At 42.2% G+C, this 15,407-nt stretch overlaps 3 protein-coding genes across 3 annotated transcripts; 1 reads left to right on the top strand and 2 right to left on the bottom strand.

Moving 5' to 3' along the window:
- Positions 1 to 6,034: 6,034 nt before the first annotated feature.
- Positions 6,035 to 10,308, top strand: LOC6632636 (ras guanine nucleotide exchange factor glfB). The gene is made up of 3 exons (XM_002056601.4): positions 6,035 to 7,514; positions 7,568 to 7,723; positions 7,793 to 10,308. The coding sequence occupies exons 1-3, from the start codon at positions 6,832 to 6,834 to the stop codon at positions 8,223 to 8,225; spliced, it is 1,272 nt and encodes a 423-aa protein (XP_002056637.1). The 5' UTR covers positions 6,035 to 6,831; the 3' UTR covers positions 8,226 to 10,308.
- Positions 10,309 to 10,344: 36 nt separating this feature from the next.
- BBS5 (Bardet-Biedl syndrome 5 protein) lies at positions 10,345 to 12,240 on the bottom strand. The gene is made up of 5 exons (XM_002056600.3): positions 12,141 to 12,240; positions 11,932 to 12,080; positions 11,237 to 11,432; positions 10,940 to 11,177; positions 10,345 to 10,881 (listed from the first exon to the last, which is right to left on the bottom strand). The coding sequence occupies exons 1-5, from the start codon at positions 12,224 to 12,226 to the stop codon at positions 10,414 to 10,416; spliced, it is 1,137 nt and encodes a 378-aa protein (XP_002056636.1). The 5' UTR covers positions 12,227 to 12,240; the 3' UTR covers positions 10,345 to 10,413.
- A 441-nt stretch (positions 12,241 to 12,681) lies between these two features.
- Gmppb (GDP-mannose pyrophosphorylase B) lies at positions 12,682 to 15,249 on the bottom strand. The gene is made up of 4 exons (XM_002056599.4): positions 14,961 to 15,249; positions 14,631 to 14,896; positions 14,039 to 14,573; positions 12,682 to 13,487 (listed from the first exon to the last, which is right to left on the bottom strand). The coding sequence occupies exons 2-4, from the start codon at positions 14,808 to 14,810 to the stop codon at positions 13,087 to 13,089; spliced, it is 1,116 nt and encodes a 371-aa protein (XP_002056635.2). The 5' UTR covers positions 14,811 to 14,896; positions 14,961 to 15,249; the 3' UTR covers positions 12,682 to 13,086.
- Positions 15,250 to 15,407: the final 158 nt, after the last annotated feature.

Below are 15,407 nucleotides of genomic sequence, written 5' to 3'. Positions count from 1 at the left end.
GGTCAACAATGGGGAAACCACAAAACTAATTAAAAGACTGAAAAACCAAAATGGCTGCCAAAACGGAAATGAGTTTTGTGTAACCGCAAAGCAGATGCACTCGATAATGATGTTTATGATGATGATGATCAACTGGCTGATGATGATGAGCGTAATTAATAGCACTAATTAAAAAAGCAGAAAGCAGGGCAAAATTGCATTTGCATTGATAAAGGCAAAGTCGAAATTTCAACGGCTCCTGCCACATAAAAGCCAATTAATTATTTTTATGGCTACTCAAGCAACTGCAGCGAAAAGGCGCTGCCCGAAAAAGAAGCCCCAACAGAAGCCAAACACACACAACATCGAGTGTGTGTGTCCCTCTGTGTGTGTGTGTGTGTTTTGCTGAAGGGTCCAGGGCCGAGGCTCTGTCTGGATAATAAAAAATTATGGCCACGATTTGGCGCACTCGAGGAAAAATGCGCCACTGACCAAGCCAAATGCATGCACAGAAAACAAAAGGGCAAAAAGTGCACAAGTGCACTCATATGTGACTAGCAGATACCCTGTAAATGGCACAAATATCTAAACTGTAAACGGCACCTAAACTAAACCTGGAGAAACAAGTTTATCAAAAAGTTACGCGAAATTTGAAGCAAAAACGTTTCCCGGTAGTATTCAAAAAATCATATATCTTAAGCTTTTAAAATCCTTGAGTTCAGATAGAACTACACTGATAGAAAAAGGGCATTGGAAATGCTAGCTGTAAACGAAATAGAATTTATGGCATATACTGCTACAAATATGAAACACATTTGCTCTTGAAATATTCCCTAAAGTCTCGGATTAAGTGAAAAAATTAACGAATTTTCCTACTTGAAATAAACAAAAATCTTTCTTAATCATATTCAAAATATTGTAGATTGATTAATGTATTTGAATTTTATTTAAAAGAGTTATTAAGTTCTTTAAGTTGAAGAATCCTTGCATTCACAAAATATCTTGAGTTCTTTAAAAGAAAGAATTGATTAAAAAGTTCTTGAGATCTTTACGTTAAACACTTTTATTATTAACAAAACTACTTGAGATCTTTAAGATAACAAATTTTGTTCTGTAAGCAAAAGTTCTCAAAATGAAAAGTTTGTACTTAGCTTAAGAATATTCAAACTTTGCTCCAAGTACAAATACTTAGTTCAACTTTTCTGTTACATGCCAATCGCTGAACGCAACAATACCTTTGCTAGGCAATCTTAACTAGAGGGTATCAAAAAGTCCAACCTCATGCAATGCTCACAAAAAGATGGCGCCTTGCTGTGTACAAAATTGATCAGAGGATTCCCTGCCGTTTGAACTATGACGCGATATGTCATCATATTTCCTCCAATGCAGTCTCTCGGCCACACTCTTGGCTCTCGTTCTGGCCCATATATCCTGTGTCCTGGCCGATGATTGTTGTTGCTCCTTGTTGTTGTTGTTGCCCTGCATATTTCTCACTTTGTCAAAAGGCTTTCCAGCACTGCGCAAGACCGCAAATCCAGTTGCCCAGTTGATTTGCGTGTCCTCTGTCTCCCTGCCGACTGCCTCCTGGTGCTGCACTCTCCTTGTCGTGTTTAGCTCGTATTTAGCATTTGGGCAAAACATTTATTGCCTCGGCTACCGCAAAATCAATTTTCCACATAACTTTTATTCGAGTTGTTGTGGCGCTTTTTGGCCAACTGTGTCCAACGGTGGCCCCTTTCGGCCATCTCCACCGATTTTATGGCCATCTCTCCGGCAATTTTATTGGCCAACTGTGCCCTTCGCTTTGACTAATGGCCGCTTCGTGCTGCTGCCCAGTCCCTGCTGTCGACGTCTCTTTTTGGCCGTTTCTTTCATATTTGCATTATTTGTTTTGTCATCTTTTTGGCAGCACTACTTTTCAGCATTTTGGCTATGATTTATTAGACCAAACTCGCCTGATGGCAGAAAATCAAATTCTGCAACTATTTCATTTAACCGAAATTGCAAAAAAAGAACAGAGAAGTGGATATAAGATTGTCGAGAGACTCACGTACATACTAGAACTGTATGTGTACCTATATAAAACTATTTTTCCTGACTGATTGACTGATTGACTGACTGACTGACTGATTGATTGATAATGTACGCAGGGAACAAGCCATAAGACCTGTATTCTTCAAAGTAATTCTTTTCTCAGATCTTTTGTAAAAGATACACTTTTATAACATTATATATACATATGTTCAATCATTTTTCCAGGCTGATTGACTGACAGACTGATTGGCTGACTGATTGATATTGGACGCACAGATAAAACCGTAAGAGCTGTATTTTTTAAAGATGTGCACTTTCCTTCAGATGTATACTTTCTTTACGATTAGAACATTATATTTACATTTTCCTGACTGATTGACTGACTGACTGATTGATAATCAACGCTCAGCGAATACCGTAAAATCTAAGCAGCCGAATTTTTTACAATATTTATTTCTTCAGATTTATTGTAAGAAGTACAGTATTAGAACATTATATCTATATATGTAAAACTATTTTTCCTCAATGATTGACTGACTGACGATTAACGCTCAGCGCGTACCTTAAGAACTAGTCAGCTGTTTAATGCATACTAATTTGGAAAATTGCAAGCTACTCTGAAAAATTCCACCCGACAATGTGCAAAATAGCCGGAAAGTGGTTCCATAAGACTTTACTGCTTTTTATACAATTTAACATCGCAAAACACAAACTCGCCTGGGAAAAGGGTGGAAATCTGTTGGCCCTAGATCATATGAAATTTAATAAAAAAAAAATACTTTTGCCCGTTTAAAGTTAAGTTAACTAAATTTATGACCAGTTCGAAAGCCGCAACAGTCTCAGGAAAATAATTCCCATAATCCTCTTACTACAAAACTCAACTACGCTTGGTTTCTCTTTGTTTTCGCATCCATCAGTTCATTAAAAAACTTCATTATCCCATGCCATAGAGCAAATCAATTTTGATTTACAAATAGACATATATCAATATATTCGGGCCCCCCCAAATGGCGCAGGCCCATCGTCTAGATGCTCGAGGGGGGAAGCGCTCTGCCAGACCTGGCCAACGAAACGTTCCATCATTCCAAAGTGTTGATGATGGAAAGTGTCCCACTGTGCACAACAGAAAAACAACGCGAATGCGGCCAATGTGTCTACAATGGAACTTCGAGCAGAATAGAGAGAATAGAACAACAACAACAACAACAACAATAAACGCTAATAATGCTTAATCAATGTTACACTTTACAATAAAGAAACGAAAAATAGATGAGAAATAAAATATGGCAGCGAGGGTTGTAGCTAGCCCCCCACAAAAAATAAAAAAAAAATAGAAGAAAAAAACATAACAAAAAACTCAAATGCTGAACTTCATTTGTGCCATGATTTATGATTATTTCATTACCAAAAAAAAAAAAAGCAAAACCCACTTCAGAACACAATTCACACCTGTGAACAAGTGGAGGCCCAGGCAACTGTAATTGAAATCGCCAGAGAATAAGAGAGAGAGAGAGAGAGAGAGAGAGAGAGCGGGGGGGAGGGACAGAGGGATCTAAATCAATTTGTGCATTGAACAATTCGTTTTACGAAAACAATGCGCTAAATTTGTTGCGCACAAATTTTGGTTTGAGTGTACATTCAATAATCATTTATCTTGTGCATTCCGATTTCTTGATTATAAACAACCAAACATTGTTAAAGTTCATTAGCTGCAAATGGGAAATCATGAAGAGTACAACTAATTTTACCATTTACCATATGCTTAGCAGCCATAATTGTGGAGCCAACTATGTTCTATGGCTTAGCTGATGTCACATGCCAACTTTCAATAGAAGGCTTTTAATTCGCCTTTAATGAGGCGGGCTTACAATTCGCTGTGCTGTTCGGCCCTGTTCTTACGCTTACTTGAGCCTCACAGCACGCAGCTTTTGTCTGCGTTAATGTCAAATGCGTTTTCGTCAAGTTTTTTTTTGTTAGGCGCTTTGTTAAAGCACGCGCTTCTTGGCGAACTCAACAGGAGACGCCGCCGCCGCCGCCGCCGCCGCCACTGCCGCCGCGACCGCAGCTGCGCCCAAGATCTTGAAGGCAGCAGCAGCGGGCCACATGTCAATCCACAGGCACTCATCGCGCCTGAAGATTTTCATAGCCCATAATTGAGGTTAGGGGGCGTACGTGTTTCCCCCCCCCCCCCCCCCAAAAAAAAATCAAATCAAATATGTATGTATGTATGTATGTAATAAAAAAGTGCGCCCAGCACGAGTTAAGATTTAATTTAGTGAAAATAATTTGTTTAGTCGTTCCGCAAAATTGCATAATTGTCAATGGTTGGCCACTCGGCTCGAAGGACCTCAACTTCTGGATGTCCTTAATGAGCGCGCGACGCCAGTTGGCCGCTGCTTATTATATACTCTGTTGACAGTGTCAAATGGGGTATATTCGGTTTTATTTGCGCAATGTCTGTGCGTCCTGTTGTAGCTGCAGATTGACACTTGTATAATGTATGGTTTATAAGGTCCTTACAGGACATGCGACCTGCCCTTGTCTAATTTAACAATTCGATTGTTTGAAGTTTGAAGGTGACTGCCAGCAACTAACAGTTTTAGAGCCATTTGATTCTATCGATTGATTCTATCTTAGCCTGTTTTCCACAATATAAAATTGAATATTGTTATTTTTTTTACTCTGCTAGCTACTTCAAATCGGTTTGGTTTTCTACAGGGTATTTTAGAGTCGTTTGCAATCGATTCGCGTCTTTGCGTTTGCCTTGTGGCTGCGTCCCACGTGCGTTCGGCATCCGCTGCGCCATTTTGAGGCAACGCACACAACACATTTGCATATTGGAAAATTATAGCCTGCGCGGGCACAGCCAACGCCTTGCCAGCTTTATATATGCATGTATACACAGATGCACACATACATGTGCACGTCTATGGGTGTGTATGTGTGTGTAGCTGCTTCTGGCTTTTGTGGCTGCGGTGGCTGCGGTTGCGCAGAAGGCGACGCGCGTGGCTGCATGGTGCCGCAATGGGAGGGCGCCGCTGTCGACGATGACGACGACCCCCAAGCGACCTCCAGCGGTGCGAGGACTTGACTCTTAACTGGCAGACGGACAGAAGGACAGAAGGACCGGCGGGGACAGACGGACGGGCCAAAAAGAGTGCACGAAAAAATGCAAGCAATGCGGCAACGTTTCGACTCTGATGAGCTGTAAAACACGCGTTTTCATAATGTTATTAAAGGCCACTCAATGGCTGAGAGGGCGGCGAAACGGGTGCAGCTCAACGGCCATTTGACATGCCAAAAAACACTTCTGTCACAGCAGCAGCAGCAGCGGCTGCTGCAGCGCATCCCTAGGTGGTATCCAGAGGAACCAGTCCGAAGCGTGACTTCGCGTACTCGTAAATTGTGCACCGCATGCGCTTTGGCAATTATTTAGCCGTAATAAACTTGATACCGATGCGCGATCTATGATTTAAGATTGGCTTTTGCGCCAGCGCACAGTAGCTGCAATTATTTTTATTTCAAATGAAGTTTAATGTTTATTGAACAGCACAGCAGACGGCGGCAAGTCAAAGAAAATATGGAGTAAAAGCAGCTAAAATGGCCACAAACATATTAGTCTCTATCAAAGTATTTGGTTTACTTGCATCAAATAATTTTCTCGAAAATTACAATTTTAAATCTAATGTGCCGTTGCGTAGCTATGTGTCAGTGCTGCCACCTAGTTGAAATAAAATTAAGCATGTCCAATTTGTGTTCCCTACATTTGGTCACACTCATTGTGCTCAAAATAAAAACCGCGTAATGAACAGGCAACCAAGCAATTAAAGCACACAAAAAAATGTACGTCATTTACTATGCACTATTAATGATAAAATTGATCAACATTATATAAAACTGATAAATTGATATTAGAAAGAAGAACTGGCGACCCAGGTTGAGGGAATATTGGAATTCAGATGCCAGTGTGTACACACTGTATAATGAAATTAAATATTTTCTGGAGATGTTTGTCAAATTTTAAATACACGCATTAACAAAATAACAAAATAAGGTAAAACAAGAGTGAATTTCTTGTTTAAGAAACACCAATCGGTCTGCTACATTATTGAAGCACAGAATATTCATTGCGCAGCGCTCGAAGTCCTCTGCGGCGCAACTGTTGAGCTCTCAAGCCATCAGTTCAGTGTGGTGAATACAGCCAGAGACTACAGCTGCTGATGAATGAACATGCAGTAGTGAGGTGTAAAACATAGCAAAACGTAAAAATTTCTTCGTTTCTGGCAAAAAACGGCAACAAAACAAATGCAATTAACATTAAACAAAGTGCAAACAGTGATGTGAAAGCAAAATTGACAACAACGGAAAGACCACAAAGCGATTGTGCATAGAATAGTGATAAAATTGCGACCGGTAAATGCCAAGCAAAAAAAAAAGCAGCCACAATGGAAGGCAAAGTAGTAGTAGGAGTATGTTGAATAAATTTGTAGTAGTGTGTAGTTGTACGAAACAGCGTGCAAGCCGAAACTGGCAAAACTGAAAAGAAGAAGAAGCGCGACGAACACAAAAAATACACAGACACAAGTGCAAATAGGTAAAAACAAAAAACAAAAAAAAAAACAGAAACAAAAACAAAAAAATGTTGAAATAATTTGATGAAATAATTGTGCGTGAGACAAAGGAAAATCAAACGCCGGGCATGTTAAAGTCGCCAGCAAAGCAGCAGCTGACGGAGCAACAACAACTAGTGGGGGCAGGAGTGGGAGCAGGCGGAACAGCAGCAGGAGCAGTGGCCAGCTGCATTTACCAGCAATAAGAATGTTGCTGGCGGCAGCCGGGCAACCAGCGCCCTATACCTACGACTCGAGCGCGTCGCGTAAGATTAACAATAACAACAACAACAACAACAATAGCAGCAGCAGCAACAACAACAACAATGTCAACGCAGGCACGAGCACACCCACCCAAACAATTGGAGCAGCGGGCACGCTGGCGGCACGTCCCACAACCGCCAGCAGCATAGCCAGCAATGCGGCCTGTGCGCTGATGAAAACGCTCTCAGTGCGCCTGCATCGCGGCACCGAATTCATCAAGGACACGGTGCAAAAGGCGCTGGTCATGAATGCCTCGACGCCAGTTTTAGCACCGCCGGCAATAGAGGGAGGCAGCAGTCACAGTCATAGCCATAGCCTTAAACGCAAGCTGATCGGCGCCGGCGGCATCATGAGCTCCGTTACCGTTTCCAGCTCCGGCTCTGGCTCTGGCTCGGGCACCACCTCCAGCTCCAGCGCCAGCAGCAGTAGCAGCAGCAATCGCCAGCTTGTGCTCAGCCAGCCATATGTGGCGCCCACGGCTGCCTATTTGCGGCAGTTTACGGTGGCGCCCTCCATGCTGCATCGCTCGGCAACGGCGCGCAAACGTAATGCCAGCACAGACAGCTTACTCATGGATCTGTGTCTATTCAAGCCCATAAGGCCCATGCCCATAACACCCATTAAAATGTAAGCATTCCCTCAATTTCAGCCTCAGCCTTAACAATGTCTGCTCTTTTTAGCAACAAAGCACGTGGCTTTGAACTGAAGCGACCCAAATTTATGCCGCCCGCTGCAAATGTGTACAGCGATGCCGATGACGATGACACCGACGACGAGGAGTACGAAGAGGAGCCAGCACACAAGGACCAGGAGCAGCCACTTAAACCAAAGCTCAGGTAAGCTGTCTCTGTTTCTGATTAAAGCACTCCAGCTCTAAGCATAGCGGCGATCTATCGCTCTTGCAGCACACTGACATTGCCACAACATGCCACCGCTTCCGCTTTTGTGCCACACGAGCCCACTCAGCCGCAGGGCCACACCAAGGACAGCAGCAACACACTAACCTCAGGCACTGGCTCAGTCGAAGTCACAGTCACAGGCACAGCCACAGCCACAGCCAAGCCAAAGGCAGCGGCCGCAAAGCGTCGACGCCGTGCACCGCTGCTAACGGCCAAAAGACGTCGCAAAACAGGATCCGCAGCAGCAGCAGCAGCCGGAACAACTTCAGCAACCAAGGCAACCGGCACTGCTACCGCAGCGTCTGTTACAGCTGCAGCTGCAGCGCCCAAGCGGAAGCAACGCACTGCCGCCAGGGTCAATTCCATATCGCCAATGCGCCACTCGCCGCCCATGACACGCCAGCGAGCGCGTCTACAGATCTCCAACAGCAGCAACTAAGCAGCAAACCCTACCCATATACCTATCTCTCTGTCTATGTGCACGTTTGGCCATTGGAACGCCATCAAGGCTTGTTTTGTAATCCAATGCTCAAAACTGCTGTGTAACATAGAAAACAAACAAACACAAACACAAATCCTAAGTCTTTGGTTCTAGTTACTGTTTAATTCTAAGCGACGCGTTTCCATTGTTTTCCGTTTGCGTCAACCGAACCGAAGCAAGTGAAGCGCCAAATGGCAACAACAACAACAATAATAATAACAACAACAATAATGACAGGCAAACCCCAAGACTCAAAGCAAATGTTTATCATAAGAGCTATTCGTACCCAACCCCTAAACAGCAGAAACCAGAGCTGCGCATTTGCATTTGTTTATAGTTTACGGCCGAGACCAATTTGTTTATTCTTTAGTCGTTTACCCTATTTGTCTTCTTTGTCGCGTCTGATATCTAATTGTTAATTTAGCTTTAAATTTATCATATTTTATTTTTATAATTTTTGTACATTTTTGTTTACTTTGGTCAGGCAAAGTTGCCGAGGCCACTTCACTTGCTTCAACTAAATATGTCTTAAAATAATATAATATATATATATTTAATAATAATAATATAAACTGGTCTTCAAGACTGATGAAAAACTAAACGAATATTACAAAGAAAAACCACTCATTTAAGGGCAACTGATACACAAAAAAAAAAAACAAAAAAAGAAGATAAAAAAAAACCTTTAAGAATTAAAAAAAAAAAAAAACAAAACTTAAAAAGTAAGCAACAAGTATTAAAAGGTAGTAAAAACTAAAAGCAAAACAAGTTAAGAAAAATGTAAAAAAAAAAAACGAGTAAATAATAGAAATCGTAATTTAAGCCATTCCTGATATTTTGTTTTAAATACATAGCTACATATATTGTTTATACGGCGATATCTAATTTTTGTTAGGCTCTTAACAACTTTCTTTTCAGACTGCCTTTGAGGCCAAAAAAAAACAAAAAACAAAAACAAAAAAAAACACCGACATGCAGTGAAAAACGCCACAACTAATTTTAATTTTCGTACAATTAACTAAGTTTGTTTGAATTTATAGCTTAGAATACAAATAAAACAATTCATTTGCATATAAATAATAAAAACAAATCTATATATATACATATACATAAACTATATAGTATATATATACAAATATTGATTATAGTGCATGCTGGTAAAATCAACTGTGTGTTGTGATATGAATTAATTTATAAAAAAGAAAAGAGAACAAAAGAAAGCTAAAAGACAGCAAAATTCGTGTTTTGCTTTAAATAAAACAACTCTCTCCCAAACAAAACAAAACAAAAAAAATAAGTACTACAATTAAAATACAATTAAATAATTTCTAAGCACTCAGATACCAACGAATCGGGCAAACAGCTAAACTGACAAACCATGTATTAACCTTAATGACAAAGTTTTGATTGATTCCAAAGAAAGAAAAAAAAAAACTACAAAATATCGGTCTATGGATAATACGATAAAGAACAACGCACATACTAGAGCTAAACTACTTAAAACACACAGCGAGTTGTATGCGTCAATAAAAACCATCTAAAATTATAAATGTATATAAAGTAGGTGGATATTTCTATTTTGAAAATCGAGAAAACTGAGAAGTTTAGTTTAAACTCAATCTAATATGTATTCTTGTGGCCTGAGCTTAAAGGGTTTTGTTTAAATGCGTGTAACAGGCGGAGAGAAGCAGCTCCAAGCCCATAAAGTATATATATATTCCTGATCAGGTTAGCGAGCCGACTCTGAAAGCTCAAATGCTATTGACTTGAAATTCATTACATATATTCAAGAACATCAGTGAGAGTTATAACTTTTTCGATATACTTTTCGATTTTGAAATGATCGATAAATATCGTTTATAAGACATGGTTTTTTAAGCAAAGCTCGAAGATTATAAGAGCTAAACACATCAAACTTGTTGTGTGCTCTCTCATAGACTAAACGCAAATTTATAAATGTTTCACGTTGTGTATACCTCGCCCTGAAATTGTAAAAAAAAAAACAACACATTTTTAAAGGCAGAGTCTGTTCATAAGGATCCGACTTTAAGCCCCTGAGTTAATCAAGAATAAATGTCCTAAACATAGTCTGAAACTTGTAAATGAATTTGGAAATTCCAGCTTTAAAACTGGTTTATTCCGAATCTCACTCGTCGAGCGTTGCCATCTTTGTGGGCATCACATTCCACAAATCCTGCAGCTTGTAGCCCTCGGGTATGCGTTCCATGGCAAAGCCCAGCTCCTTGCAATAGATGGGCTCCGTCGTCACATGCTCCGTGCCGGCCAGGGAGCCCGCGGCGAGATAGCTGTTCAGCTTGGTATTTATTTCGCGCTCCTGACGCTCGTCCAGCTCCTGATATTCCTCGATTTTGAATTGTGTCGCCTGGGCAGCTTCCTCGGCGGCGGCAGCCTGGCGCTTGCGCGCGTCCAGCGGATCGTAGTGAACGCCAAAGTTCGGCTGCTCCGTATAGATGGTGTGCAGGGAGCCCAGCTCCTTGAAGAGCCCATTCAAACGCTCGACCGGATCGATGCGAAAGCCCAACACATAGCCGCCGGCCGTCTCAGCCGTTTGGATGACCAGCGCCGGGCCATACTTGGACTCGCGTATGCGCAGCTGAAAGAGCTCCAACATAAAAGATGTCGCTCGATTAAGTGCTGAGCACAGGACTCACGGCCTCGATCTGCAGATAGGGCAGGCTTAGATTAAAGGTCTCATTTGCATCCGCAAACCAGACCAGTCGGATATTGGTCACCACAAAGCTGCCCAGATTGCCCTGGTCGCTGGACAAATTCCAGACGCCCTGCACCTGGCTGTACACCTGCTCATCCGGCATTATAATCAGCTGACCGGCCTGAACAATGGCGCCGCGCAGCTTTAGATCCCTGTAGAGGAACGTGCGCTGATACAAGCTGTGGAATAAACAAGAATTGAGTGTGGAAACGTTTGCTAAGTCCCTCGCTTGACGCACTGATGCACATCGAAAACGCTGGCAAAGATCGGCTGATCCCTACGCGCCGTCTCGCCGGAGACGTCCGTGAACAAAAACTCAAATCGCGTCTCGTTCCTTATGGCCAGAATGTACAGCGCCTGGCTGGGTATGCGGCCCTTGGTGTGCATGTGCACCAGGCGCGTGTTGGTGGTGCCTATGCGAGCATAGCCTATGGCTATGGATTGAGTAATCAATAGGTTATATATATATCCAACAGAGCCTCCTTTTCGGCTTGGTGTTTAGCACACAGCGAAAACCGTAAGAGCTAGAAAGAAATGTAAAGCTTCCTCTGGGACAGGCAGTGAATAGGATTTTGGAAAATTCAAATGAAGTCACGAGCGTAAAAGCGTCGGGCAGAAAAATGTGAAGTTGCTGGTTCTGCATTTGCAGCGGGCATCAATTTCGAATCAATTTCCACCCCCAGCTCTTGCGACTTGGTCTGTGCTCTCATTATCAATCAGTCAGTCAGTCGGTCAATCAGTCACAGCTTGCAATAAATAAAGCCGGAAAAGTGAGGTCGCCGGTTCAAATCCAGCAGGCATCCATTTTGGAAAAGCATAAGACACGTTTCCACCCCCAGCTCTTGCGGTTTGGGCTGTGCCTACATCATCAAGCAATCAGTCAGTCAATCAGTCTGTCAATCTGTCACAGCTGGGCTGCCTTGAGAAACCTACACAAATTGAACTTCTTGTGGACCAGCGAGTGCCAAATGATGCGCAGATTGGTCACCAGCAGTCGGCCCGTATCGCCAGGATTGCCCTTGCTGTCCTCTATATGGTAAATCGTATCCAATATTTTCTCGCCGCTGCGAAGACGCGTTTGTCTGTAAAAGTAGTTGCGAGTAAGCATTGATGATTGATTGATTAAATTGCGCCCAACTCACAGTTGTGGGGTATCAAATTTGACCTCCTTATCCTCCCAGAGCAGACTCTGCGGCAGTGCATCCGTTTTGCTCAGAGTTTTCAACATTTTGCCACAGCGAATCTCAGGTATTTGTTGTGCTTTGCGCACCTGGCATATGTTGCTAGGCAACCTTTGAACTTAACACAGTTGACTTTAGGTACCTCTCCCAATCTATATATATATATAAAGTCAACTCTAAGTTAAAGAATATTAAATCAAGAATATTTTTAACTAAAATGTTTTTTATTTCATTCATTTAGCATTACTTTATTTTGATTTTTAATTGATTAATATTGATTATTTTTGTCAAAAAAAAGCTAATATACAAACAGAATACCGCTGGATTTGAACCAGCAACCTCACGCTTGTCGGTCCACTCCTATATATGTAGATGATCCCAAGCGGTAAATAATTATCTTGATATACTCACATTTAATAATAATAATAATAATGATAATGATAATAATAATAATAAAAAATGATGATTATGATGATATTAATAATAATATTGACGATGATAATAATAATAATAATAGACTGTTTTTTTTATATTAATAATACATATATATTTGACTACAATTTAGATTATTATAAAAAAAACTTATGCTTCGTTTAGTGAACAAGTTTTTTTTTTTGGTCAAAATGCCGCTAACTCAACTGGTTTTTTTTCTTTTCTTTTTGATCCTTCTCTCAGCTTCAAAGTCCTTAAGACTATATTTTAGCCAGGCTAATTTATGGAAATGTTTTTGTTTTTTTGTTGTTGTTGTCGTTTTTTTGTTGTTGTTTTTGTGTTCAGAATATTGACAAACATTCGGCTTAAACGTTAGAAACATTTAAACAGAGACAAGGCAAATGTCGCATACGAAAATGAAATAATTAATAATATATACAATAGGCCACACTAATTGGAGCAACTGCTTCCAGATTCACATGATGATCTGGGGCTCGGGCACGCTGGCCGCAATGCTCTTGTGCGGCAGCACCTGGCCGCCGTTCACGTACAGCTCGTCCTTAACGATAACATCCTCGCCCAGCACGGTGATGCCCTCGATGCGCACCCAGCGCCCGACAGTGCTGCGCCAGCCCACAATGCAGGAGTCCAGCCAGGAGTGCGAGCGTACAATGGCACATTTTAGTATGGTCGAACGCTTGATGCAAACGCCATCCTCGATGACCACATCGGGCCCAATGGTTACATTTGGTCCGATGCGACAGCCCTCGCCAATCTTGGCCGACGGATCGACCAGCACATTGCCAACGACGCCGGGTCCTGTGTACAGCTTGGTCGATTGCTTCTGTCGCAGCGAGCTGAGGTAGAGGCACATGCCTGCAGCAGAAAGGAAATTATATACAACAAGTAGGTGTGTTATAGTCGGTAGTGCCCGACTAGAAGATACCCTGTTCTAGGCTAACACAAATCTCCATATATCTCCTCCGATATTTATGAAATTTAAAGGACTTTTGTCTGACATTTAAAAAGTGGGCAAGACTCTGATTTTACAAATAAGTTCTATTAATGGGAAATTTGGGAAGGACAACGTGAAATATAAAAGGAAATATCGAAGTTAATGACAAACTATACGAGCATGTAAATTCCATATTTGGACTCTCTAAATTTTGTTGTTTTCGAAACAGTTTTAGATCGACTCAACTTGCCGCCTTGAACACACCCCCACGGGGCATCCGTTTATCAGCTAATAGAGCTCATTAGAAACGTTCTATCATGCATTTGGTCTATCATTGGCTGCCGCCCGTTTCCAAGAAATCAGATAAAAGTTGGTATTGGGCACAAAAATTGATTAGACACTTTGCAGTTCAGCTGATAAGGCCAAACGGAAGATAGCTGACGACTATGATTCAGTTTCAGAGGGAACGCACCGGTAAGAAAGTCTTTGGGTTGTCCAATATCCATCCAGAAACCGTTCAGTTCCATGGCATAGAGCTCATGCTGCAGCGCCATGTCCGGAAACACCTCCTTCTCAATGGATGTGGGCTTCACCTCGATGCGGTCCAGCACCGTGGGATTGAATATGTAAATGCCCGCATTGATTTTGTTGCTGACAAACTCTTGCGGTTTCTCAATGAAATTCCTAATGCAACCCAGCTCATCGTAGAGCACAACACCATATTTGGAGGGCTCCTCGACTTTGGTCACCACAATAGTGCCTTGTTTGCCATGATTGCGATGGAATTGCATTAGCTGCTTGAACGGGAAATCACAAATAACATCCGAGTTGAGAACAAAGAATGGCTCCGCACTGGCTGTCAGTAGGGGCTTGGCCAGCGCCAGGGGGCCAGCTGTGCCCAGGGGTTCGCTTTCATGTGAAAAGATTAGCTCGACGCCCAATTTGTCCGCTTCCACTTTAAGTTCCTGCTCCATTTGCTCGGCCCGATAGCTGACCGCCAATATGACCTATATTCGAGAGAAACTTGTTTATGTAACTTTTGTGGCCGCCGCGGAAACTCTCACTTGACGACAGCCCGCATCAACGAGCGCCTCCAGCTGATGCAGCAAAATGGGCTTGTTGGCGAACTCCACCAACGGCTTGGGTGTGCTCAGCGTCAGCGGACGGAGTCGTGTGCCATAGCCGCCCACCAGGATGAGTGCCCGTGCGCCGCTGCCGGCAGCTATATTGGGTGAGCCGCACATTGCAATCGTGGTAACTGGGACACGTCACAGAATCAACAGAAATTAGTCAGCGCACGGTGCTGTGTGCGGATCGCGACAATCGTTGACTGGAGAGGCAAAATTTAAGCTTGCTGATGTTTGACTCTACAATTGTAATTAATGCTACTTTACCTGTTGTTGTTGCTGTCGTTGCTGCTGTTGCTGCTGCTGTTGCTGATAAGCCGCTTGTTGTTGTCTTTTTATTGCTGTTGTTGGCGCGTTCTTATTGGGAGCGTCGCTGCTTGCACGTAGAATAGGGTGTGCGTGTGTGCGTATGTGTGTGCTTAACGATGTCATGCAGTATTTTGTTTGCTTATATACAAATTGAATTTGATTTGGTATTAAACTACGCAAATGTTTTAGCTGTGCGCGGGCTGTTTTTTTCTTGTAAATAATACAAGTTACAATAATTAGGGTTGATGATAATTTATCGTTTTCCACCACACGAAACGATACGATATATGTAATCAGAGAAGACATTGTCACGCATAACTGCAACTGCTGCTACCAGCTAGTGCAACTATATATCGCAACACATTGTGTGGACTTATCTATTTCGATATATCGATTACTCGCAGT

The sequence above is a fragment of the Drosophila virilis genome, chromosome 2 (assembly GCF_030788295.1).
Source record: "Drosophila virilis strain 15010-1051.87 chromosome 2, Dvir_AGI_RSII-ME, whole genome shotgun sequence".
Lineage (NCBI taxonomy): Eukaryota > Metazoa > Arthropoda > Insecta > Diptera > Drosophilidae > Drosophila > Drosophila virilis.
The sequence above is the reverse complement of the archived record's forward strand: the minus strand, read 5'-3'. Positions and strand labels throughout refer to the sequence as shown.

What these genes read in the sequence shown, in the direction of transcription:
- LOC6632636 (XM_002056601.4), top strand. Translation starts at nt 6,832, where the DNA reads ATGTTGCTGGCGGCAGCCGGGCAACCAGCGCCCTATACCTACGACTCG. An exon ending in CCCATAACACCCATTAAAAT is followed by an intron (nt 7,515 to 7,567) that starts GTAAGCATTCCC and finishes TGCTCTTTTTAG; the next exon opens with CAACAAAGCACGTGGCTTTG. An exon ending in CCACTTAAACCAAAGCTCAG is followed by an intron (nt 7,724 to 7,792) that starts GTAAGCTGTCTC and finishes TCGCTCTTGCAG; the next exon opens with CACACTGACATTGCCACAAC.
- BBS5 (XM_002056600.3), bottom strand. Translation starts at nt 12,226, where the DNA reads ATGTTGAAAACTCTGAGCAAAACGGATGCACTGCCGCAGAGTCTGCTC. An exon ending in AAATTTGATACCCCACAACT is followed by an intron (nt 12,081 to 12,140) that starts GTGAGTTGGGCG and finishes CTACTTTTACAG; the next exon opens with ACAAACGCGTCTTCGCAGCG. An exon ending in CCTATCTGCAGATCGAGGCC is followed by an intron (nt 10,882 to 10,939) that starts GTGAGTCCTGTG and finishes GAGCTCTTTCAG; the next exon opens with CTGCGCATACGCGAGTCCAA.
- Gmppb (XM_002056599.4), bottom strand. Translation starts at nt 14,810, where the DNA reads ATGTGCGGCTCACCCAATATAGCTGCCGGCAGCGGCGCACGGGCACTC. An exon ending in TTGATGCGGGCTGTCGTCAA is followed by an intron (nt 14,574 to 14,630) that starts GTGAGAGTTTCC and finishes TCTCGAATATAG; the next exon opens with GTCATATTGGCGGTCAGCTA. An exon ending in ACCCAAAGACTTTCTTACCG is followed by an intron (nt 13,488 to 14,038) that starts GTGCGTTCCCTC and finishes TTTCTGCTGCAG; the next exon opens with GCATGTGCCTCTACCTCAGC.